The 26,120-nt window shown below is 32.0% G+C and overlaps 1 protein-coding gene across 9 annotated transcripts in view; it reads right to left on the bottom strand.

Annotated features, from left to right (window-relative positions):
- LOC139492122 (uncharacterized) overlaps positions 1-22,027 on the bottom strand; it is a 42,313-nt gene extending 20,286 nt beyond the window's left edge. For 2 of the 9 annotated variants that reach the window (XM_071280263.1, XM_071280270.1), the window contains exons 1-5: positions 21,938-22,027; positions 4,674-4,896; positions 2,406-2,563; positions 1,322-1,469; positions 774-913 (exon numbers count right to left, since the gene is read on the bottom strand). In XM_071280263.1, the coding sequence (XP_071136364.1) occupies positions 774-913; positions 1,322-1,469; positions 2,406-2,563; positions 4,674-4,896; positions 21,938-22,012 (744 nt within the window). In that variant the 5' untranslated portion in view covers positions 22,013-22,027. Of the gene's footprint in view, positions 1-773; positions 914-1,321; positions 1,470-2,405; positions 2,564-4,673; positions 4,897-9,126; positions 9,157-10,927; positions 10,953-12,421; positions 12,521-14,636; positions 14,886-21,937 lie in introns of those variants that run through there. The other 7 variants (XM_071280281.1, XM_071280274.1, XM_071280321.1 and 4 more) reach the window with 7 other exon arrangements.
- Positions 22,028-26,120: the final 4,093 nt, after the last annotated feature.

Genomic DNA, 26,120 nt, shown 5'->3' with positions numbered 1-26,120 from the left:
AAACTGCACTCAAAGTTTACAAACAACTTTATACACAAATGTTTAAAAATATACCATCATGGTTAATTAAATCTAGATTTAAATGTAGGAAGCAGCAACATCCAAAGAAAACCTTTTGTAACTTGTGTTTTATAGTAAGTTGCCAATCTTTCAAAACAAATAGTATATTTAAAATATTTATCCTGCAGTCAGCCAACTGTTGTAAAACTGTTGTACAAATAACAGGTTTACAATCAATTTTTTTTTTGTAATTGTAGAAAAGAAGTTCCCTGTTACCCCGTTTCAATGTAGAGCAAGTGTTATACTGTGGATATTTCCTTTTACATAACAGTTCATTTCGGGGTCCTCGTCGTGGTGCACGTTTCATCTATGTCCATTAAAAAAAAATGGAGGAAGTGATTTGGATTTTAGAAGCTAATGTTTCAAGTGTGGGTTGTAAATTACAGGACAAAAATAATTTATGTACATGGTTGAAAATATAAAATGTATTTGTACTCGCTGTATACGGGGAAAAGCTCGGTGAACCTCGCTTTCCGTGCTGTTTCAAAAGCTCGTACAAATAAATTATATATTTTTATGACAATATATACTAGTATATAAATTGTATGTTTCCAATAGATCTGTTTGAGATTGCGATAGATGTCTGTTCACGGGTGTGTATTAATGTTACGTTTCAATAGGTCTGTTTGATGGTGTGCGATAGATGTTACGATTCAAAATCAATCATCTTCATGTTTCGCTAGAATTAAGTGAAGATTTTTTAGTCACCTTACCTCTAAGAATGTAATATCTGGATTTCCATTAGATTTTTTGGCAAGAGCTTCACCAAACCACTGAAATATACGATTTCCAGGATTCCATCCATATCCAGTTAGTAAATTTGGCAATAAACTAAAAATTCCAAAGGATGCATCTGTCAAAAGAAAAAGATACACTGTACCAAATTCTGAATCATTTAAAACTTAATCAGAGTTCATCAAATGTAACATTTCAGTCAAAGTGACATTCTCGTTAAATGTTATATAGAAACGAAAAATTGTATCCTTCATGGTAGTATCGAATGCTCGCATTTGAATATAATTCTTTGTACATAGTTTATTCTTTTCATCTTCATCACTTCATATATATGGTCATCACGTGTCTTTTTAATTTAAACAACCGTTAATCATTTTTTTATCTTGGCATCTACCATAATCGATATCCCACTTAGTTTAATGCAATAAAACAAAATGTGCATTATTAATGTTATAATGGATTGATTTAAAGGTACATATCAGATAAATCAGATAGTTGATAACATATTCTGCAAGTGTGATCATACCAAGAAATATTCTTGACAAGTCTTGACTTAGAGATTCTTCAATTTCATTTGAGTTATATCCAACAGCCAACAAGGCTGCGGTCATTGCACCAGCACTCGTCCCAGCAAATCTTTTTATTTGGGGGAAAATACCAAGTTGTTCTAGCAGCTTGAAATGAAAAATAAAAAAAAATAAGAGTTAAAATATGATCAAGTAACTTTAACTTTTAGGGAAATATCAAGTTGTTCTAGCAACTTAAAATGGAAAAAAAAAATTAAGAGTAAAATTTTGATCAAGTAACTTTAAATACTTTTATAGGTTTAAAATGACACATACATTCACGCTTGAATATCACAGAAGATATGATTCATTTATTGCACTCTAAATTTGTCCTTCGAGTCTTTGGATCGAGTTAACATTCCCTTTTCTTTATCTGTATATCATTGATTTATAATAATGAAGATATATAAGTTGGCGTTCGCCTATATTAATGTTCTTTTAAAGTATAATTATTTACAAAAGAGATGCGGGGTATACACCAAATGAGACCGTTTAACATGTGTAAGTATAATCTATAATGCAAATCGAATCTGCATTTGAATGAAATTTAACCTAAAGCTATTTCAATTGGCTAAATAAGTGAGGATACAAAATATGATATCCCTTTCTTTTTACTGAAACGACGACAAATACACCACAAATTGCAATTGTGATATAAGATATCGTTTATTTAGCAACACAAACTTTTTTTCCAAAATTATAAATTTTTAAACCCCATACATTTTAAGTGGTATTATTGTTATCACACAGACTTCGATCGGACACTATTGTATCTAAATAAAACTTACATCATAAATATTGCGTAGGGAAAAAAAAATCTAAGAAATTGAAAATACTATGAAATTGTCCCCTTGAACATAATTGTAGTAACCAATTCGTGGTCGAATAAAACAAAAGGATTTTTCCAGGCCGAAATTGTGATATGTCTGAAAGAAACTTTATCCGGTTTGTTACATGCAGTTTACGAATTCCATGTTTGGCTAAATCTGAAACGAATCTGCAATAAGTTTGATTGTTTTTCATATACAATATACACGTGTTTACCTTAACAGCTCCACAATAGGCCAATCCTTTGTTGCCACCTCCCTCAAATACCAGATTCTCAAACGGATAATCATACTCCTTGGGATTTATTTTCATCGCCTGGACTTCAATATCATTCAGAATGGATGGCATGGACTTCAAAGGTTTCTTTCTAGGTACTAAAAATATGGATGATTATAAAGTAAAGATGCTCACTAAAATATAATCCTCGATCAATCAACAACCCCTTTTGAAAATGACAGGTTCAAGGTAGAGTTTATATAAGAGAGGCACACTAATATGAGCTTTACATTTTACCGTTGTGACTTGGATGGAGAGATGTTGTTGTTATTGATTTTGGTAGGCGGCTTACTAATGTAGTAATTGCGCCTGATGGAGAGATGTTTAGTTTTGCACCCATATGTGATAGGGATAATTTGTGTAAATTATGCATCTTCATTTGGAACTATTCAAAAAGTGTATTCTTCATAAATCTGATACTTTTGAACTTTCACTGACAAACTGTTCGGTCATAAATTGTCATTATATTGTTAAACTATTCATTATTTTATCGTAATCATTTTATTTGCAATGTTTGTCCGTCAAAGTAATTTCATTATGATGTAACGATTTTTCTTTATAAAGCTTTTTGTATTATAAGTAATAATTAAGTGTCAAGTGTATTTTCACAAAGTCAGAAATTTGTTTCAAGATAATTCTTTTAGTAAATAATAGATAAAGTCACCGCTTTACATAGTTCTTAAGTTTTCTTACGTAAAGAATGATTAATCTTGTAGTCATTTCATATATAACAACTAAATGATTGACTAGGTACCAACAGCAAAACATTCCTCTGACATTGTACACTGAAATTTCAAATTAGTCTCGTATCCTAATAAAATTATACCGCTTTCTGGCTCGTTACACAATATTCTGTGAAATTCTGCTCGATTTTTAGATTAAGACGAACGCAGTTTTCCTCTCTCTCTATACATAGACTGACACAGATATTTTAAATCTTTCTTTTCTAAATTTTCTTCTTCAATTTTGAATATCTCTGAATTTATTATTTTTGAAGGTCGCTCTGACAACACATTGGTTGCTTTTTCTTTTACAAGCAGTTCTCAAAATTTGTCGTTCTAATTTCTGGACACTGATAATGAAAAAAATATAATTTTTTTTACAAATGAAAATATGGTATTTTATACTGCCAAAATCTGCTATGAAATTTTAATAAAGCGAATATACTCGTGAAAGTTGACTTGTATTTGCATTATAATTTTTAGAAAAAAATGTTTTATAGTCTCTCAAAACTCTTTATAGTGTGGCTCTTGTTGTTAACTTGTGTTTTAAAAAGCTGTATATTTTATATGTAACAAGTGGCGATACTTTAATAAAGTATTTGTCTTGTCTTGCCTTGATATAGGTAAAACATGTACAGGTATGATATAGGTAAAAAATATTAACAGGTAAATGTGGCGCAATTTCATTTCATTTATTGGCGCAATTAATACCATCAAAATAAAAGAGAGTGGCGCAATTAATACCTTTTCAAAACTGCAATTGGCGCAAATTGATTCTGCCCTCAATTACGGCGCTATTTAGCCTAAGGCTCAAACGACAGATTTTGTTATATTATTTTGTTAATCCTTATCGTATTATTTCATTGTCATTCTGTAATCTCGTTTCTATTATGTAATTGTTACCATGTAAATTCGAGATTTAAATATGTTTTCTGAAGTTTTAACTTCGGGCATTCGTACTGACAACATCCGCTCAATTTGTATCAATGTGTATCAATTTGTAAAAGTACATTTACATCAATTTGTAAAACTACATGTATTCCATCCTGAATCATTAAATTGTTAACTACTGCACAGGACTTGTGTCTAATTCTACAAGTGGAATTAAATCGAGTATTCACATGGAAGTGACTAGATCCTAGTCATTATCTAATGTTGGCATCGCCAACATCTGCAACCGGTCGTGGGTTGCAGCTCGTTCTCAACTTCAAATCAGTAGCCAGTCTCCCGGTTACACATACCTCATATTCTTATTTATATTCATTAGAAAATTTTACAATTAATCGAAAATGTCACTATTTGGTGAAATCAATTACCAGCATCTATTGCAAATTAACAAGCTAGTGGGATAAATAGACATGCTAAGAAATCATTCATTAGATGACTAAGATAGAAATGAAAAGATTTTCGCCTTTGATACTCCGTTAAGCGTTAAAATCCATTTTAAGGACAGTTATTGCAGCAAAAAAAGTGAGCCAAAACTTACCCTTAGGTTTGCCATCCAATTCATCTCCGGCAACACCATTAGAAATTTTCTCATCTTTCAATAACTTTTTAAGATATTTTTCTCTGGCTTGTGCTATCTTTGAGCGGGCATCATTACATTTATCTAGTGGACTTTTTGATTCTGGTTGTCTAGTGAAATAGTTGCCCATCAGGTTGTGCCACACTTTATATATGTAGCCTGTGAATGATCCCTGTCCTGCTACCTAAATTTAAGTGGGAAAAACGTGTTTACAACAGTATGTGTGAAATACCACTATTCAATCAAAAGTTATTTTTTTAAATTATTTTCTTCAAGACATTTTAACAAATGTAAATAAACCCATTATAGATACCAGGACTAAATTTTGTATATACGCCAGACGCGCGTTTCGTCTACAAAAGACTCATCAGTGACGCTCGAATCCAAAAAAGTTAAAATGGCATAGAATTAATTGCATGGTTGAAACAGACTGAATACTGATACTTTACATATTTACTGCATATTTAACTTTTTGTCTATTACCTTTTACTACAAAAGGTAAGTAAATTGTGTAATTTATTTGCGAGAAATCAACAATCTGTATTAGAACTTTAGAAAAAACAAATTGAATTAACTTTTCAATGTAACAGTTAATTGTCCCTTTTCCACGAATGCGTTACATTTTAGCATTTAGCTGTCTATCAACTATCATGACACTGTCGACACAATTATCTTAAGATCAGTGATTTTTAAATGCCCATGAGCAAATACACCAATGTTACATAGAATCGTATTATTTAACATAACAATTATTGTTTCTCAAGTCTGGAAACCTTTAAATAAACGTTAAAAATTATTATTTTCTTTGAATTTAATCCATACCTATATATGTTTGTTTACATAGTAATATTTGAACAGTTTTATAATTATCATACGTTTAGCTTTATGTAAAAGCCAATAGTGTTACTGGGTTGTATAGTGCAGCCTTTAATAGTTTTATTCTTTATGCTGTTGACTACTGTTAAAATTAAATGTTTGTAAGTCTACCATGCAGATCATCTTGCCCTGATACATTAAATAACATGGTGCTTGTATATATGTCTCTTCAAATTCTTTACAAAATATGCATTGTGCACGACTATTTGCTTAAACAACCTGTGAACCAAAGTATTCATTCATTTCTGTCTAGCCGTCATAAAGGACTAGGAGAACAGTAATAATTATATAATCGAATACGCAATTGCTATAAAGGGAGAAGCTGTCATCATTCATACTCAAGAGTGTGTGTACAATTTTCTTCATTGTTAAAACAAATTTAATATTTATTGGGTCATTGAAATATTTCAATTCGGAATAGGATATTAATGTTTATGCTATAATATATTCTATATCCAATTATTTATTGGCTGGCTTTAGTTTAGTTTTGAAACAAATACAATTCCCGGCAGATTAGTAAGATATGATCTGAAACATCGTATAGAAAAATTCGATGAAGCAATGCGACCTGCATCTAACTATTGTAATAATACTTGTATGTCCCTATACTATCCAATGTCAATGCCACTAAAGGGCCATCTCGAATTTCGTAGTAAGACGAACACAAACAATCAATTTTTGTGGGACGATTTCCTCATTATTTATTCAAGGTGTTATTTTGTTTTCAATAAATTCAGCGATGTTCAAATAGTCGGAAAATCGTCAAGGGGTAAATAACCTTAGGAAATAGGATAAGATCGTCAATGGTGGTCATAAAGTAAAACAATATGTAAATTTTATTTTAGGACAGAATTCATCAGTTTTAAGCCTCGGTCACACCTTACCGGATAGCTCGAACGGACGCCTAACGGATAACTTTTTTTCAATCCGTTAGACGTCCGTCCATATCCGTTGCATGTCCGTTAAGCGTCCGTTTTATCCGTTGCATGTCCGTTAAGCGTCCGTTTTATCCGTCGACGTCCGTTCTGTCCGGTGGAAAATTTTGAGCATGTTCAAAACTTTGAACGGACGTCTAACGGATAAAATGTCCGTTGAACGTCCGTTAGACGTCCGTTAGGCGTCCGTTTTGTACGGTACTCGTCCGTTTCGTTTCCGTTTTGTATCCGTTACGTGTCCGTTATACATCCGTTGGAGGTCTGGCAGATAAATTCACCAACGGACTTCTAACGGACGTCTAACGGATAAAACGGATGAGAAACGGACTTCTAACGGACGTATAACGGACATAACGGATGATGAACGGATCTGAAACGGATAAAATTGATGCCAATTGAAAATTTCTCGTCAGAAATGCCAAAAATATTTCTTAAGGTTCATGAATTCTTATTATTCATAATCGATCTTAGAGTAAGGGCACATCTTCACAATCAATCAGCTGTTAAACTTTAATATTCAGGTCAGACACTACCCTTTAGCGGCATTTTGAAGAACAAACAAAAACCAGTTACACAGAACTTTGACAAATAGATTTGCTTTCATTATATTGCATGTTTTTTCAGTTTTGTTTGGTAGGATTTGCATGATTTTTTTATGTGATAGTCGGTTAAAAAGTTCATCAGAGCTCATGTTTTGTCTGTTATTATGTATATATATGCCGACTCGAAATAAAATCAACTTACTTAACTAGAACATTTTCAATATTAATGCGATTGACATGTATTATTATTGTCGCCTTTAATTTTTTCGTATATCTTGTTTATCCGTTTTATCCGGTACGCTTCCGTTAGGTGTCCGTTTTATGCGGTACTCGTCCGTTGGATGTACGTTCGACATCCGTTCTGTCCGTTACGTCTCCGTTTCTCATCCGTTGCATATCCGTTGCATGTCCGTTATGCATTCGTTAGGCGTCCGTTTTAGTTGGTCAGTACATCAACGGACGCCCAACGGATAACAATTTTGTCAACGGACAACTTTTATTTTCATCCGTTAGGCGTCCGTTCGTCTTATCCGGTAAGGTGTGACCGAGGCTTTATGTTTTGACATCTGGGTTTATTTCTACAAATCATTTAAAAGTATCTTGGGTCAATTTAACTCCGAGTACTTTTTTTGTATATTGTAAAAACGAAATTTTAATACCGTCTAATAGAATGTAAGTCTTTGGAATCCATGATCTGTTTTTTCATTGCTGCAAACATTTCTTACCAATAAAAAACGACACTTCAGGGGTCTCAATAGAAAATGTCTAGAAGCGAAATAAAGTAACTTTAGGCGGATGTGGAAAATGTTATGTAAAAAAACGAAACAACCACTGACGTCAACTGGCTCACGTTACCCTCTATCTAAATGAATGGTAAGCTTATATTTATATATAAAGTTGATAGATAAAAAAAATAACGACCATGGCTTCATATTCATGAAGCTTGTGTGCTCATGTTCAAAAATGTCTTTTGCCTTATTAAATAATTTTTACTCAGTCTATTGAATGTATCTGATACTTGCATACACCTAAAACCACTCATTTTGTTTGTTAGATTAGGTGTTAAATTAGTAATTATACATAATAATGGAAACGAAAGGTCACAAAAATATAAATGAAAAAAAATGAAACAGATAAAGTCTGCAATGTCGACCCTTACGATGTTTTCATTCTCAACTTGTTTAGACTCGCAAAACCTTGACTATCTATTGTTGAAGATCGTGTGATGATCTACATCATATGTGTCAGCGATGTATACTCTCGTCTCTTTTCATTCATAGTATAATTTTTTTTTTATAGTTAGTTCAACTATTCTTATTAGTGATCTACCCAAATTTCCGAGAAAACGACCCCAGGATTGATAATAACAGAGCGTAGGTTAATTGCTTCTTTGTAAACTACATTTATCAACATTGAACTTATCCCAACACCATCATGATTTGTATGCTAATTTAAATACCACTTGAAAGCAATTTTAAGAGTTGTATGGTAGTTTATGACCTTGTAGGTATCTTTGGATTTTTTTTTTTACCCCAGTTCATGTTTCAGATTTAAATTGCCGTAATACAGCCACCCAATAGCAGACGTTTAAAATAAATTTAAAATACCATAACATTTTACAGCTATTTCCCTAATGCATGTAGTTTAAAGGTTTGGTTGGCTTGCTTGCTCAAGTTTGCTCAAGAGTCCAATAGCATTATAAAAACTGAAGCCCAACCTATCTATTGATCAAAATTGTAAAACTTAATTACAATGCTTGAACATTATGGGTAATTTTGAATATACTAAAAGTGAATGGTTTAATGTGAGAAAGAGGTATGGTGTATGGTGTAATGGAGAAGGTAAGTAGGATATTTACACGTATCAAAAGTTAAGCGGTATGTCTTGAATAACGTATACAACATATCTTAGAAAAGACATGCATTAAAGCAGCTCAACAACCAATTTGAATTGGTAAATTTCTGAAATCTATTAAAATTTACTAAAAGTATATTTGTGGTACAGTGCTATATATTTATACCAGTAGTCATATTATACTATATAGTGCTTTTCTGTACTCACCTTTTTGCTTTCACTATAGTCTTTAATAACCTCATATTTGCGATTATTTATTACAAAAGACAAGTAACTACTGTGTTTAAAAATATCAAACACGAAAATATAATAAAGGAGTGAGACAAAAATCGACATACACAAATTTCTCCCTAGCTACAGACTATGATTACGTATGGAATTGGTATAAAAAGTCTCTGGATTACGCAAAGATATTGTCACTCATGTCAATCATTATGTAGTTATTTCTAAAACTGATACGAGATCTAACTTATTCGTTGCAAGTCATTACACCCCAAATTCAAGTACCCATCCTTGGCTTTCAAATGTCAAGGTTCAGATGAAGTTTAATCCAGAAAATCTCTTCGGAAGCACTAAATTCTTCAAGGGATGTTTCATATTAAACTTTGGTTATGATTCAAAGAATCAGGTCATGGTTCAAAGAATGCGGTCATGGTGCAAAGAACGAGGTCATGGATTCAAAGATTCAGGTCATGGTTTCGAAGTTGCAACCAAAAACAAATAAACAAACCGTTCATTACACTTGAGCTGACTATACATGTTAGAGAAATATTTAGATTGCAACTTTTTTCAGTTCAGATTAAATTGGAATAAAAAGACTTTGTTTTTAAGTAACATTAATTTGTAACAATTTCAGGAAGCCAAAAAATTTCAAGTGATTACACGAGCACAATTACAAAACATTAAAAAGCCAACTGCGATCATCGAAGCAAATTGAAACTTATATTTAACAGTCAGCAAAGTAATCAATTTAGCTACCTCTAGAAGTTGATTGGTTATTGGTACATTGACGCACACGTTTGCCTTACATCTTTCATTATCGTGCATGCCACGAATGTTCCGATGCAACTGCAAACAAGGGATGAATCTACAAGCTCATGTTTTTCCGAGCGGAAAGAATTTGACTCGAAGAATTCACGGTGAGCCGAAAAAAGTAATTTAAAAAAATTTAAATGTAGGGCTTTCAAATTCCTTCAAACCGTTGTCGTGTTCCCTTTCCTCTATATGTTGAACATGAAATATTTAATATGTTTTTCGAATCGAAATTGGTTTATACAATTTGTACAACCAACCAGAATTTTCTAAAACTGTTCTTAAATTGCAAATTTGATAAATATCAGTAAATAAGCGATGGTATATACAACAACTTTTATGTTTCGCTTATTTTGACAAGATAAATAAATGAACATGCATGTCATTTTGTATCAGTAATCAATCTAAAACAACCCATTTTATTATAAAACTAAATTTACCGATTGCCTCGTAGCTAAAAAAAATCTCCCGAAATACGTATTAAACATAACTTCATTAAATCAACAACCATATGTACTTTACGATGAAATGTTACCTAGTTATAAAACATCCAAGTCACGGTTCATAAAAATAAGAAATCGGATATTTTGTCTAGGATTTCTTTCACATTTTGACTTTTTATTTAAATAACGTGTTTAACGGAAAATGATATCTTATGACTGATGGTGTACTAAGCATGCTATGTTGCAATTATTTTGCAGCTAAGTTTCTGAGGATAGGTTAATGATAGTTAATTTCTTAATATTGACTGTCACTGAAGCCAAATTCTTCTTTTGTTTTATAAATCTGTTTCATGAACACAGTCGCGAATATGAGTTCTTATGGATGGCCAAGGCCATACACAAAATTACAGGCGAAATAGTCACACAAGTTCCTGTTGATATATTTTTTTTTATCTTGACATAACTTTTAGATCATTTAGTGTTAAGCAAACAAGCTATTTATAGAATATATTGTTCTGTCATCCGGCTATTACCTAGAAGAATCAGAAGGCATTACAAACTCCTTTCGGGACTTTATACTGTTTGTGAGTCAGTTCTCCTAACATACACCCCAGTTCACTCCTTTATATTATCCTTTATTACTGTAACGATATTAAGCTTGTTATATGAGTGAATGGTGATGTCAGTATTACAGTTTTACGTACAAGTAGCAATTAACTGTAATGTGGATGTTTTATTTGCAGTTTGCATCCACACAATGACGGTTATATAAAAGATATATACTAATTGATAAAGTTAGTAACATATCATTGAGTTTACCGTGACAGCAAATGATCGGCTTTTTTTTTTTACAATTCTGTAAACTGTGATTTAAAGCATTATGGTCAATTTAGTGTTTCAATGAATGGCAGGTACATTCCATCCAACTCTGGTATGTGTCCGAATATAGTCCCTGGTGTGGACAGTGTATTACTTGCTAATCTTTTTTTATACCCCTTCCAAATTTATTTCTTCATGTTTTATGCCTCAAATAGCAAGAAAGGGGGACAAATTTATACACAGTGAAAAAAAAATGGTTCATGAATTTTAAAGTAAAGTAGTAATTTGGTCCAGCTGAAAAAGGTTAAAAATAAGCATTCAGGAAGCTGTCAAAAGATTTCAAGACCCCCTGAATTAGAGCCGATGGAGTTTTCTATAATTACACCACACTGTTAAAAAAATTTATTGAGAAAGCGCAGATGGGATTTTTTTTATTTCCATTTATTGTCTAAAAGAAATGCACTACGAATTAACTGTGTACTCGGAAATGCACTACGAATTAACTGTGTACTCGGACCTAGGCCATAATTGTTTACCGTCATTGAAATGATTGTTCTTATCGTAGTTTCTCTCCCTTTGTATTAGAATGGCGTTTTCCAACTAAATCCAGGTATGTTATGTTTCACGTTTGATTTATTGATTTAATTAAAGTTTCTTGTATGGAGAAAACATACTCTTTCAATATATTTTTTAAAATCTATTTCGACAACATGAACTTTTGAAGATGGTCAAATTAGTTTGCATTACGCCGGGCAAACAACAATCGTGAAAATATGTATCAACTTAAGTCCGTTTGAGATCATTAATCATCAAACCATTTTAATTATTTTAATTAAAAATATAAGTTGCATATCACTTTGAATATTTGATATTTAAAAATGTTGTTTCTTACTGTTTAGTGGACTATTATTTCAAGTATTCAAAACTTCGCGAATGAGGTCTCTATGGCTAAAAGTAAATCATATTAATTTTGTTCTTGTTTCATAGCTTCCTATAGACTAATTTCTTTTGATAATTATCAGTGCAGAATTGCAATCGTAGCATTTTTCCAAAAAAACTGTGTCACAAAAACAGTCACGCACGTTATCAAATTTCAAAGATCTGAAAGCAGACGATCTTCCGCACGAGTCGATGCATGATATGATTTCTTTCGCCGTTTTAAATCAATCAGTTTATTTACATTTTACATAAGTTAAAATCCAACTTACCTCCATACTGTTCCAAAGTTATTTATAAAATGGTGTATAAAGTGATTAAACCTAAGGTAGGGCAATTGTACGCACTGCTTAACATCTAACAAAACTTTATTACATATCTTATCGGGAAACATACAAAGGATGTAAATAATTCATTGGCAGCGAATTGAAAAAAAATCACATTATGTATTATTGAAAACAATAAAACTTAATTACCGTACATTCAGAGATAATTGTTTTACTTTTAAAAAAGAGTTCAATTCCTACGGCAGTATCGTAACAATGGAAATTACACGCATCAATTAAAATACGTTTAGTGTCAACCTTTATAGATTCAATATTTTATTAATATTTTTTATTCTCGAATCAACCTGGGAACAGTATATCTAATATAAATGTTCCTGAATCAACAGATCAATGTACTTGTACTAATAGATCATGTGTCAACTTTAACCTGTATTTTTTCTCAGAAAACGGCGAGAAATTTTAAGTTGTAAATGTTAACGGGAAAAGTGACGTTTAGGAACTTTTTATAAGATTTCGAAAATTGCTGAACAATTGTAAAACAGTATATCTATTGGCACTGGCTACCATTACGTTGAAACAGCAATATCTAAAAAAAATAGTGATACATTTAAAGCCGGGTGTCACAATCAAAGTTAACTTGGTCAAAGTTTGCTTTGACCGCGTAAACTTGGCCAAAGACATTTGTTGTCAAATAGAATTGAAAATGGAAAAGTTTGTCATAAAAAACTTGTAAAAAAGGTTTGACTATGTAAACTTGGTAATGACTTCATGGTTGTCATTTTCAAAGTTTTTCATCAAAAACTAGTTTAGTTACCAAAAGGATCATGACGTTTGAAATAAGTAATTTCCATTGTCATCATGAGCTTTAACTATACCTTTATTCAAAAGTTTAACACAATCGATGAAAACATAGTGCCGTTGAAGCTCAAAACATTTCCAATACCTGAACTTGATTTCTAAGTGTTTATTGTTTTAGTTTTGTTTACTTATGTTGCTTATGACGTGCCTCGCACCTGCATTGTCTCCAGAATTTTTGTTTTATGTGATCATAGTTTGTATTTGTTTATTTGTGTTGCCTATAACTTATGTTTCTGCATTGTCGCCAAAGTAGGGTCATGAATCCAGATGTTTATGTATTTTATGAGAATATAAACCTTTATGTTTTTTAAAAATGATTTGTTAATTGTTCTTTTGTATTTTTGAATGCATGTTTTAGCAAGTTCATTTTCCAAGAGTTGACATAAAATATTTTCTTCAATTTTCTGATGACAAACAAATATATCAACCGTAACAAAAATGTATAAAGAACAATATATTTGTTATTTAAGAATGTATGTCTAAGTTATCGCCTGGATCGAGACCGATGAAAATTACTTTTACCACTAAGATAACATTCTACTTCACCTGGGGATTGCATCGAAACGCGACAGTAATTGCGTACATATAGAGTACAAGCATTGCTATTCTTGTTGACTATCAATGACCCAAAGATGTAGCTGATATCCACAAACAACAGCATCATGCAAATAAGCGAGCTGAACATGGCCGATATTCTTCTTGCGGACGATACAATACACCTTAATAGTGCTTTATAAAACAAAAGAGTTTCAATGGTCTCTTGACTATATATATACATGTATGTACATTCTTGTGTATTCAAACGGCGATTTAAATATAACGGAATAAAATGTTGTGCCATGACTTTAGTGATAACATTTTAATTGATAAAAAAACAGTGAATTTTTACAAAAGAAGATAATACTACAAAGAAGTGTTTTGGAAACAATATTACCTCTAGAGAACAGGCTGCAATTTGACAGACTTTTATTAGACCCAACAATGTGTTTGTAATGGTCAAATCCTTTAGTAAGGTCAAAATTTACCTATACCGGATGTCTCCGAAATCGGGGACTAAATACTCATTCATTTGTAAAAGATTACCGTATTTAACCAGTTTTATCCAGTAATCCTGATATATATGATGAGTTTATTTACGAGAAGTCTGATCACTTCTGGTCTGATGAAAAATCTATAAAATGACTTCTTGTCTTATGAAGTACACCGGTTATTTTCTGGACAAGATTCCAACATGCTTCAACAAAATAAAATAAAAATTTTGATAAAAAATAAAAAGCAATATTTCATTTAACAGTTTTCTACTGACACGTGCTTGTCTTATCAATTATCGCAAACATCTTACCTTCGTACTGATATACTCCAACTGTAAATGTAAACAATGTTATCTTATAAACCGTTATATAATCTGCGTTTTCGTTGAAGCACTTATCTTTTGAATATATACACAATCAGCGGATAGAAGATCAATACACAAAGACACCGGTTTTACCAAAATCACATAATATCTAACAATCGATGTGTCAACCTTTTCGTATTTTCTTACGTTATGTACAATGCTAGTAATTATAATACAAGTTGTTTAGATTTTTATATATAAATAGGGAAGCGTAACATGTACTTCTATTTGGATAATGTTACACTTTAAACAAATATTATCTTCTACGTAAAACTTGGATGAATATATGTTGATAAAAATAAATGGTTTTTTTAAGTCTCAACCTTTTCTTTCGCAAATTAAGAACTATCTTATTCCGTCTTTTTAGATAATCATTATATACCAGATACAATTGTTAATTCATGACACGAACCCCGACTATTGAAATGTTTTTAATAGAACTGTGACATTTAAAAACAATAAATTTAAACTGTGTATGGGTCTCTCACCATTTAAAAGCAAAGGATTGAATTATAAGCTGATTTTATAATGTCGATTTTAAATACTAACTGGCCTCTCACACATCCTGCCGATTTTGAAAAATCTTTTTGAGACTTTATAAAACGTGTTAGGAATAGTGTTTCTGATTCTGATGTTTTGTACGACAGTATTTAACAGACTACTGTTGCTACATAAACTAGTTTCCTTTAGTATCGAGCACATTTTTAGAACTGAATTTCTATAGAATCTATGTCCCATCAGTTGTTCATTTTTACAAGAAAGTAATTTTCGAGCTGGAGCATGACTTCAGAAATTTGTTATTGCTTGCTCTATTTTACGAAATATGGTAAACTCCGGAAAGGAGTTCCTATGTGAACGTTAAAATTGAGAATGGAAATGGAGATGTGTGAAAGAGACAACAACCCGACCATAGAGCAGACAACAGCCGAAGGCCAACAATGGGTCTTCAATGCAGCGGGAAACTCCCGCACCCGGAGGCTGGCTTAAACTGTTTCACACAATGTTTTTAAAAACTATATCCAGTCTGATTAACTTGATCATGCTTTTTTGTTTGTTTGTTGTTTGTTTATATGTCTATTTGTCAAAAGATTCGGTTAACGGTGATTGGTAAGCTGTGTTTTACTGTGTTGTATTTGGTTATTTCTGTGATCCTGAAGTGTAAACTTCTTTTGAATTATTGCAGCATTCTTGCTTCGTGCTTAACCTTTGTAAACAGTTTTTGATGTTGGTTGTTTTTCTCATTAATGATTTTACACTAGCAACTAAAGTATTCTTCATCTTCATTTTAAACTAAACTATGATACCAACTCACAGATTCAAAAACCACAGAACTGTTTTGCGCGTTCCAAAACTTAATATTTTTATTATGATTTTTATTTATTACACAGGCAAAAGTGCCACGCATGATATACGCACGAAGGCAATTACATGCGTGAATCATGCGTAAATCATGCGATACATGAAGTATGCATAAATCGCATGATCTTCACGTGCGGTTTTCGCACGTTTTAAACATGCGTGTATCGCATAATTTCTTAAACGCATGATTTACGCATTAAAGGTAATTACATGCGTATATCATGTGTGAATCGTGCGAAAATCATGCGTTATCTGAAGTATGCGTTAAACGCATGATCTTCACATGCGCTGTTCGCACGTAATAAATACATGCGTGTATCGCATATATTGTAAACGCATGATTTGCGCTTGAAACCTAAGTACATGAGAAAGTACATATTGACTGTTTCATCGAAAGTTCCAGCAATACAACTGTGACATAAAAATCAAACCATACAAGTATAATATATTTTTTTCCAAAAAAAATTCACTTTATATTTGTATAAAAATGAAAATAGAAGATACCAAAAGTTGTCAAAACATTAAAAAAGAAGAACTTATCAAACCCAGACAATAAAAACAATAAAACAATTTACTACATAGTTTTATCATGACTACGCACGATAATCATGTGTTTTGATAAACATTTATTCTATGTAATACGCACGTAGCTCTATACGCATAATTTTCGTGCGGGAATCATGCAAAAATCATGCGTAAGTTTACGCACGATTATCGGATGTAGCTCGATTTGGGCGTTTTCCGAGCGAAAAATACGCATGATTAACGCATGATTTTTGCACGATTATCATGCGTGGCACATTTACTAGTGTATGAGATACACGACGGGTGTCACAAGTAGGACAGGAGCTGTGTAACTAACCTTTCAGTGGGGCACTAGTTCTCATTTAAGTGAATGTTGCTCAAATTGTATACAGTACCATTGTTAATCTTATCTTCTTTATTTCTTCTATTAGCCATGTTATTTTTGTCGGTTCATCCTCGGCCTTAATTTCTTATAGTACTTTCAATGTTGTTGTTCACATTTTTTGTTAATTTGGTTTATGAAAAGTTATACATCTCTTAATATCTCATTCATCATCATTGCACATACAAGCTATTTCCACAACAAAAAACATTTTAAAACTTATTTCGTTAGAATTTTTACTTTTCATCGTACATTCTAGCACTTTAGTATCCATTAAATAGTCATTTTCTTTGAAAATATGAAAGAACACAATTTAAAACAACAATGTTAGATATAAATAGAACACATGTTGGATATCTATAACTTTACAACTTTTTTTGAAAAAAGGGTTTTCGGGTAAATACAATAATTGAAGCTTTGTTACCCCCGCTTATCCCCCTCCCAAAATGGTGACTTATTTAAATGTGATAGAGTACCATTTTTCAAAATATTCCAAGTTATGGAAAGTAAATTAATGCACCGAACTTACGCATGTCTATATTATGCATCATTCGATGTCTTCATTCGATGTCTGGTTATTACAAGAAAAGTCGAACAGTGCAATTGCCGTGAAATCATCGTATAATCTCTAGGACTAACGCAACTATGTACATCGTAAGTCTAAAAGAAATAATTGGGTAATCATTGCACGATAAAGTGGTAAATAATCATATTAACCTTATTAAACGAGATGCAGTAGTTTCAAGTCTATGAAATATTTTTTCCGAGTACATGCGAATTTTGTATTAACATGTAAAGAACATTAATTGACCAAAATTTTTTGTATGTGTATACAAGTACTAAACTGAACTTTACTTTATTAGTTTAACGAACTAGATAAAATCCTATATTGATGTTTCTGTGTGCGTGTTTAGTTTCACGCATCTTTCTGGATTCCAGGAAACATTTTACGTACGCTCGTTAATCATCTACCATTAACATTTTCGAAAGCTGAAGGGTATAATTAACCAGGGAATGTATTGAAAACTTAGAAAAACGAAATGTTTAATCACAGGTTTTTAACTGCATTTAAAACAAAACTCATAAATAACTCGAATGCAAGCTGTAGATTAATGATTTACAACAAGTTAATGGATTTACGTTAAATATATTACAAAAATGTTAAAGCTTGCTATAACAATCAACCTGTCTTTGTGTTCATTTTCTTTCATTTTCTTTCTATATATCTTTCTGTCCATCTACCTATTCACAAATCTGATAGGTAAATAAATTAAAAGCACTTCCTTCCTCAGTTAATAAATCTTAAAAGAAATCAGTTCTAGCGCACCATATAACGATGTTCATGAACCTGTAGTACTAACGGTTTAGGGAAGGTTGACTCTAGCTTCTTTGAAGCCATCAAATGAGGAATAATGCATATAGTAAACGTATCTTCTTATATTTGTCTAAACTTAACTTAAAATATCACTTGAAATGTACGCAAATGAAAGTTAGTCTTCCTAGTTTATAAAATATGCCTCCCTGGTTTTGTGGTCATAAAAATTTCGAGTACGATTATCTTACCCAGACTAAAATATCAACCGATCAAAACCATGGATTGGGTGTGTCGAGCACACACTCTGCACTCCGAGTACTGAGTAAAGCTTTATGACCGAGAGCCGTGATATCTATATACAGTTACCCCAATATGAGTTCAAAAATGGAAGACAGTTTCCCAAAAAAATCTTGAGAAAATAAACTCACATTATTTTGTTAATACCAAAACAAAGAGACGTATGATTATTTCCCCATTTCCATTCTCAATTTTATATTGTATGTCAAGAAAAAATTCAACGCAATCGTCTGACGTTTAATGTATCATTTTCGAATTATGCAAATAATTTCTAGTGTTCATATTTACACGTGAATTTGACATTATTAGTTAATGTAGCTTGCATCAAGGCACGGTAAAGGATTCTTGTTATTACCTTGTCACAACAACTTTATGACAGTAAGTTTTCACTCGTTTGATGTGTTTGAGCTTTTGATTTTGCCATTTGATAAAGGACTTTTCCTTCTGAATTTCCCTTAGTAATAAACGGCTGTTTTGTATACTGAAAAATCAAGTGCCAGAAAGGACATAACCCTCTTTCAATATATCGCGGAAAACATGACGAATAGTTAAAAACTTGAAAATTTAGTTAAAAATGGACGAGAAATCCAACCAATTCTACCAATTCATCAGACACTTCCTATAACAGTTTTACGCCAATACATATCTCGGACGACTTAAAACAAACATGGAAAACTTAACTTTCTGTTAAAAAAATGTATACGTGAATGTGCCATTACTTTACGAGTAATATATTAATTAGATGTGTACGTAAAGGTAACTGATATGTTGAATTGGAAAGTTATTTTTCAAAATTGTCAATAAATAATAATTTTTACAGTATAGACTTAGATGTAGAAGTCACCGATTACCTATTATCAAGAAATGACATGGTGTGCCATCTTTGTGAATCAAGAGACATCGGCGATGAATATCACTATGTCATTTCATGTTATGCTCTTCATCAAGACAGAGAAATGGTGTAACCTGAGTTTTTTTACTTTTTTCCCAAATACATATAAATTTCAACAATTTATGCGCTGGAGTAAAGTAACTGTATTGTTTTTGAAAAATATATGCAGATCTATTAAAAATACAAACGTGAGGGTCGCTCCTTCTGCTTAGTTTGTAATTCAATTCTTTATGTTTGTATTTTTTATATGTGCGTTAATTCTATGTAACTATATAAAAGAGGGACGAAAGATACCAGAGGGACAGTAATTTGTAGCTAATGAGAAATAAAATTCATTCATTCAATCATACGGTATAAATCACATTTGTACCCGGATATCATGTTTGATTGATGAAATCGATATTTGACATCACATTTATCCTAAAAAAATGTGTGCCTACTAAGCATATTACTACATTATATTGTTGCTACAGACATCCCTCATGAGTATGCTAATGTAATAAAGGAACTGAATTCAGTGTAATGTTGATTGTTGATGTGTGATAAGTCAGAATCTCACTATCGATTGAACAAAATATAATATACTAGTCAATACTAATGGGAAATTTGTCTGCATTTTACTAATATTTGGAACTGTATATGAGCTAACAATTATGATCACTTTTAACTGCAATCAGCAATAATTCTGACTTTAAATGAGTTAGATCCATCATATACTAACTTTTTTGCATTTAGTATATAATATACAGTCCGTTTTAGTCACATATTTTCCCATTAAGAGTTAATAGAAACTGCTGTTGCAAAGTGAACATTATTTTAGTCCGATATTAGAAAATTGAAATGGTAATATTGCGTTATACCAGTAGCAAACTGTATATTGACGGGAAGGGTATATACAATGTACCTAGTGGAACCCTTTTATATTCCAATGGTCTTAGATATGTAGCTACCGATGTAACCAGAAGAGACAAAAGATAGTCGAAAAATACCAAATAGATATTCATGAGTCGAAAACAAATTGACAACATCATGGCTAAAAAAAGAGAAAAACAAATAGACAAACAACAGGACACACAACACATCATAGAAAACTTAAGATTAAGCAACACGAATCCCACCATGAACTGCTCAACATGTGACTTATATTGTTCCTTCTGACGTTTTGTTGTGAGTAAATGATTGTCAATTGAGAAAAGTGAAAAATGAGAGCATGCAGGAACTGAATCAACAGAAAAAAGGAATATATATATCCAGGGTTCCCCACATTACAAATAGTTTGACTGTTCAAGGGCAATAAATAAACAAAACTTTTCATAAGAATCTTAGAAAAATGCAGGCTTGAGAACAAACGAAATGCAATCTAAATAACTTGATATTCCCAAGGAACATGATTCTTTTAAAAATAATATGATCGACACTCATTTTCGAACCTGTTCTAGACATTGCTGATATAAATTCAATAAAACCTTCTAGCAAAAGATGTACACGTGAGAGCTAATAGTGCAATCGTCCACATAATTGATATTTCCAAAGGTAATGACACTATTGAAAATAGTTAATCTGCTCTCATTTTCGAACTTGTCTAAGACATTGTTATTAAAAATGTGATATAAGCTTTTTTTTTCTTCTAAAATGTCAAGAACTGTTCACGTGCGGGCGCTTAAAATTTAACGGATGGACAGACGATAGACGATATTTTTATGTCCCCTGAAATGCGTCGCGCGTAGGACAAAAACAAACATTGTTCTTAAAATAATATTCAACTTTGACGGATCCCTTGAGGATAAAAAGAGCACTAGTTATTAGAAATGATACAAAACAGGACTAATTGTAAAGTAGTATGTGAAGTTTTATCACCACACATTTTAACCATATTCGTTTATAGAGTGACTAAGTGATATTTCACAGGATTGAGTTCTCTGGTTATATTCCTATTTAAAAAAAAATGTTTGATACACGCAAAAAAATGACAATTATAACAAAAGTTATATGTATATGGTATTTATATTAATAGCAGAATAATTATGTCGAAAACTAACTATTAAAAAACTCATCATAGATACCAGGCGTAGATTTGTGTAAGACAAACTCTCGTTTCGAAGAACTCACTAAATACCATGTTAATAAGCATTGCCAAAAAACGGCTATGAACATCAAAGTATGGAGCAGAAAAACCAGTAGTGTTTTGAATTATTTAATGTTTACTGGATTGATGATACCATAGAGAACGAATTTTTCACCCGTAGGGACATCGAGTCTGTTGTTATAAAAACTCATCAAAGATGAAAAAAGCTCCAATCATAATGGTCTCTAGATATACGGACGGGTGAAAAGTACTTAGACTTTCTTTACTCCATGCTTACTCATCACTTGTATTACCATGATAATGTCGATGCTGTTTATAACAGTTATTATGCATATGATCATGATGATGCAGTTTTCGTGTGATAAACATATTTTTGCTATAACAAACTTACCTTTTTGGTATAATTTGATTTCACAAATATCCATTTCCTGTTCAAAATAAATTTCCGAAACAATGATTTTTCCATAAAACTGGTAGAATTCTATTCTTGACATAAGGACATTCGTCTGATCTCAAAATCACTTGAGGATTATTGTCCTTGAACGATCAAATACATTACAATCGATTATGATGGGGATTATCTAATATAACTGAAACACAATGATTTTTATAGATAGTGATGTTATTGTTTATATTAAATAAAACAAAATGTTTTTCCAAGATTTTTGTATTGTGATCTCTAGTAGGAATAATTGCTTGGTATATAAAATTTGATTTTACCAACAACGAGGATAATATAAAAAAATCAGGACCTTGTAGTAACATTTTGAATTTTAGAAGAATGTTTATAAAAGAGGGACGAAAGATACCAAAGGGACAGTCAAACTCATAAATCTAAAACAAACTGACAACGCATTGGCTAAAAATTAAAAAAGACAAACAGAAAAACAATAGTACACATGACACAACATAGAAAACTAAAGAATAAACAACACGAACCCCTCCAAAAACTAGGGGTGATCTCAGGTGCTCCGGAAGGGTAAGCAGATCCTGCTCCACATGTGGTACCCGTCGTGTTGCTTATGTGATTACAAATCCGGTAAATAGTCTAATTCGGTAGGTCAAATTCATGAAAGGGAAGGGGATTGTAGTTACGACGTAAGGAACATATCCAATATCATTTGTGAAACGGTTATTCCATAACGGTCAACCAACTCGTGATGGCGTCCGTAAAATTTACGAAGGGATGATTTCAACTTCACCATTTGGAACTCTTGGTTTAATAGCTTCCTTGTGAGCAGTAACCCTTTATCAAGAAAATCATGATAGGAAATGCAAGCACGGGAATATCGTATCAATTGGGAGATATATACCCCGTATGCAGGTGCTGCTGGAATGTTACTACTTAGAAATGGAAAGTTCACAATTGGAAAGCTGAAATCATCTCTTTTGTCGTAAAGTTTTGTTTTCAACCGACCCTCATTGTCAATTTCTAGATGTAAGTCAAGATATGAAGCCGACTTAACTGTATCTGTAGTATCCTTTATCTCCAATTCGATGGTATAGATGGGTTCCACATAGTCACCAAATTTTGAATTGTTTAGTGAAAGAACGTCATCTATATAGCGGAAAGTAGAGTTAAAGGATATTGCTAACTTCTTATCTTTCTTCCTAAGAAGTTCCTGGATGAAGTCAGCCTCATAATAATAAAGAAACAAGTCGGCAAGTGGAGGGGCACAGTTTATTCCCATTGGGATGCCGACAGTCTGTTGAAAAACACGTCTTCCGAACGTTACAAATATGTTGTCAATCAAGAAATCAAGCATCTTGATAATATCGGTTTCAGAGAATTTTTTGTTTGAATCAGAGTGATTTTTTACAAAGTATGATTTATCCCTCCCTAATAATAATAATAATACTTTATTCAGAAGCAATACAGCTTATAGAATATACAATTTTACAATATTTTGTATCAGTGAAATATAGTTACAATAATTCTACACAATACATGTATGGCGGAGAATGAAAATAAATTCATATGATAAATAATTAATACAACTACATATTACGAATTTTTTCAATATTAAACAAAAATTTACCTAAGACAAGATACTTGTATCTACGTTGGCCATTCTTTTTTATGAAGCAAAGTAATACCAACTCTTTCAATTTGTCTTTTAGTTTGGAATGTGGAATACTTGTGTACAGAGTAGAAAAGTCAAATGTTTTAATACTGTTACAAGATGAAAGAGAGTTAGATTGTATGTACTCTAAAAGATCTTTGGAATTTTTAAGTATCCACATCTGATTCACGCCACCTCTAGAATAGGCAGTTTCACAATAACTTTGATTGCTGATAAAATAGATGTTAATAATTTAGAAAGAGGTTTCGTGGAGCACTTGGAAGACCCAGCAATATACCGTTGTTTGTAAGGATACTTATGTAGTTTAGGTATCCAATACAGTGATGGAAGATCCAGTTTTTCATCTTTGGTTGAAATACCAAAGGAACAAAGAACAGACCTATGATTATCCAGGATTTTCTCATTGGTAAGTGTCGTGAGGGTATATGTTGAGTTTCCAAGTGAATTGTCTATACCTAATTCGTTTATCAAGCAATTAATGTAGTGACTTTTACAGACAAAAACGATGTTATTTGGGACTTTGTCTGCGGGGACAACAATATATTTATCATGGAGGTCGGATAAGTGTTTAGCAACATTTGGGTCTTTAAAGATTGACGTAGCATGGTCATTGATGGACCCATTGAGTTTCTTAATTCTGATTTGTATTAACGACCTCACTGCCTTAATCCATTCGGATAGAGTGTCTACGTCTTCCTTTTCACGGTTAGCCCATTGCCTGGCATAATCCTCGACTGAGTCCATCAAATTTTTAAAGTTGTATTTCCAATTGATGGATTTAGGCTCACGATATTTCGGACCTTTCGATAACACATTTCGTAGAGAAGTGTTATTAACAATGTTAAGGTCTCCGGTAATAACGTGGCCAGCAGGATTATATGTGAATTGGTAACTAGCACAAGTGCAATCAGGAGGTTTAGACTTGAAGTCGTCAATATCGAGATTCTGCAAAACGCGTTTGTAATTGAAAATTTTAGTTGCAATAGGTTTGGTATAGGTATAAGAAATTATAGGTACAGACTGGTCTTTGAAGTAATTTAATCTAAAGTATACATCATGGAACATTGGTTTCAACTTTGTAGTTTTAGATTAATGATCACAAGGAAACCATTAAACCAATAGTTCCAAATAGTGAAGTTGAAATCATACCATGAAAATATTACGTGAGCAACACAACACGGACCCCATATGAATCTACATACCCTGCCGGAGCACATGAAAGCACACCCGGTTTAGGGATTCGTTTTGCTCAGTATATTTTTATGTAGTGTTTTGAGTACTGCTGTTTGTCTTTCAATATCTTCCTGTTTATGCCATGGTGTTGTCAGTTTACTTTAGACTTCTCCCTTTGGTATTGTTCGCCTCTGTTCTTAAATCGCACAGAGCTATTAATTTTTTATGAATTATCTATTGTAATTACTTCACTTGAATAAACTTTTTAATTTTGAAATTATACCGGCGTGATTTGTTTTGTAATTTGTTCTACGTTCGAGATTGTTTTAATAAAATCAAATTAGATAGATATGATTCATTTTACATCATACTAATGAAGGATATCTGTTTTTCGTAATACTTATAGGTACTTGTTTTAACGGTTTCCTTTTTTTAATATTGGTGTTGTTTTGTACATCTTTTAATATATAAAAAGAAGAAGATTTAGCCTTTATATAATTCATTTATTGTGTACAGTACACTATTCATTTCGATTTAACGTACTTGTAAAAAAGATCGTTGGCTGATATCTTTACACTTCATAAAAATATATTCTATTAGTTTCATATACGTGTAATGAAGCACATCATTGAAACTTTTTACTCTGATATTGTAAATCCACTGATATTGCTGGCTGTAATTCAAGCTTTCAGAAAGCAAAATCCTAATCAAGATAAATGCAGTGCAAATACTTAATTCAATACTATACAAGTATAAAATTTGTCAATAAATACGTTGATGTGAAATACAATACTAACGTCCAGTGGAATATTATCAGATCGATCACTGGCGTAAACTTTGGTGGATGTTTATTTATATGTAACGGCTACTACTCACAAGAAATGACAGAAGCCAGACAAACAAAATAAAGTAAAACAATGTGTCAGAATCCCATTCACTGCTTTTCATACTGGCAATAAAATTTCTGTTCCTGATGGCTTTTTTATTGACCATTCTTTTGACGTGTTTTATCATTTGATTAGGGACTTTCCGTTTTGAATTTACCTCAGAGTTCAGTATTTTTGTGATTTTACTTTTTGCAGTATTGAACATGTTAGTTTTGTCAAATATCTTTGTTCATTTTAAATTATGTATCAATTTCTCGTTTAGATCAATGTAAAGTAAACAGGCGGTTCTACTTATTGTACATTCAACTTTGAGTTTGTACCGTATCGAAATTATTATTACCTTCAGTCTTTTATTTGATTAAGATGATTACTTTTTTATATTATTAAGTTTGGGATACCGATTTGAAATAACTTTATATAGAATTTACAT

The sequence above is a fragment of the Mytilus edulis genome, chromosome 1 (genome assembly GCF_963676685.1).
Source record: "Mytilus edulis chromosome 1, xbMytEdul2.2, whole genome shotgun sequence".
In the NCBI taxonomy this organism is placed as follows: domain Eukaryota; kingdom Metazoa; phylum Mollusca; class Bivalvia; order Mytilida; family Mytilidae; genus Mytilus; species Mytilus edulis.
This window is presented reverse-complemented; position numbering and strand designations above follow the sequence as displayed.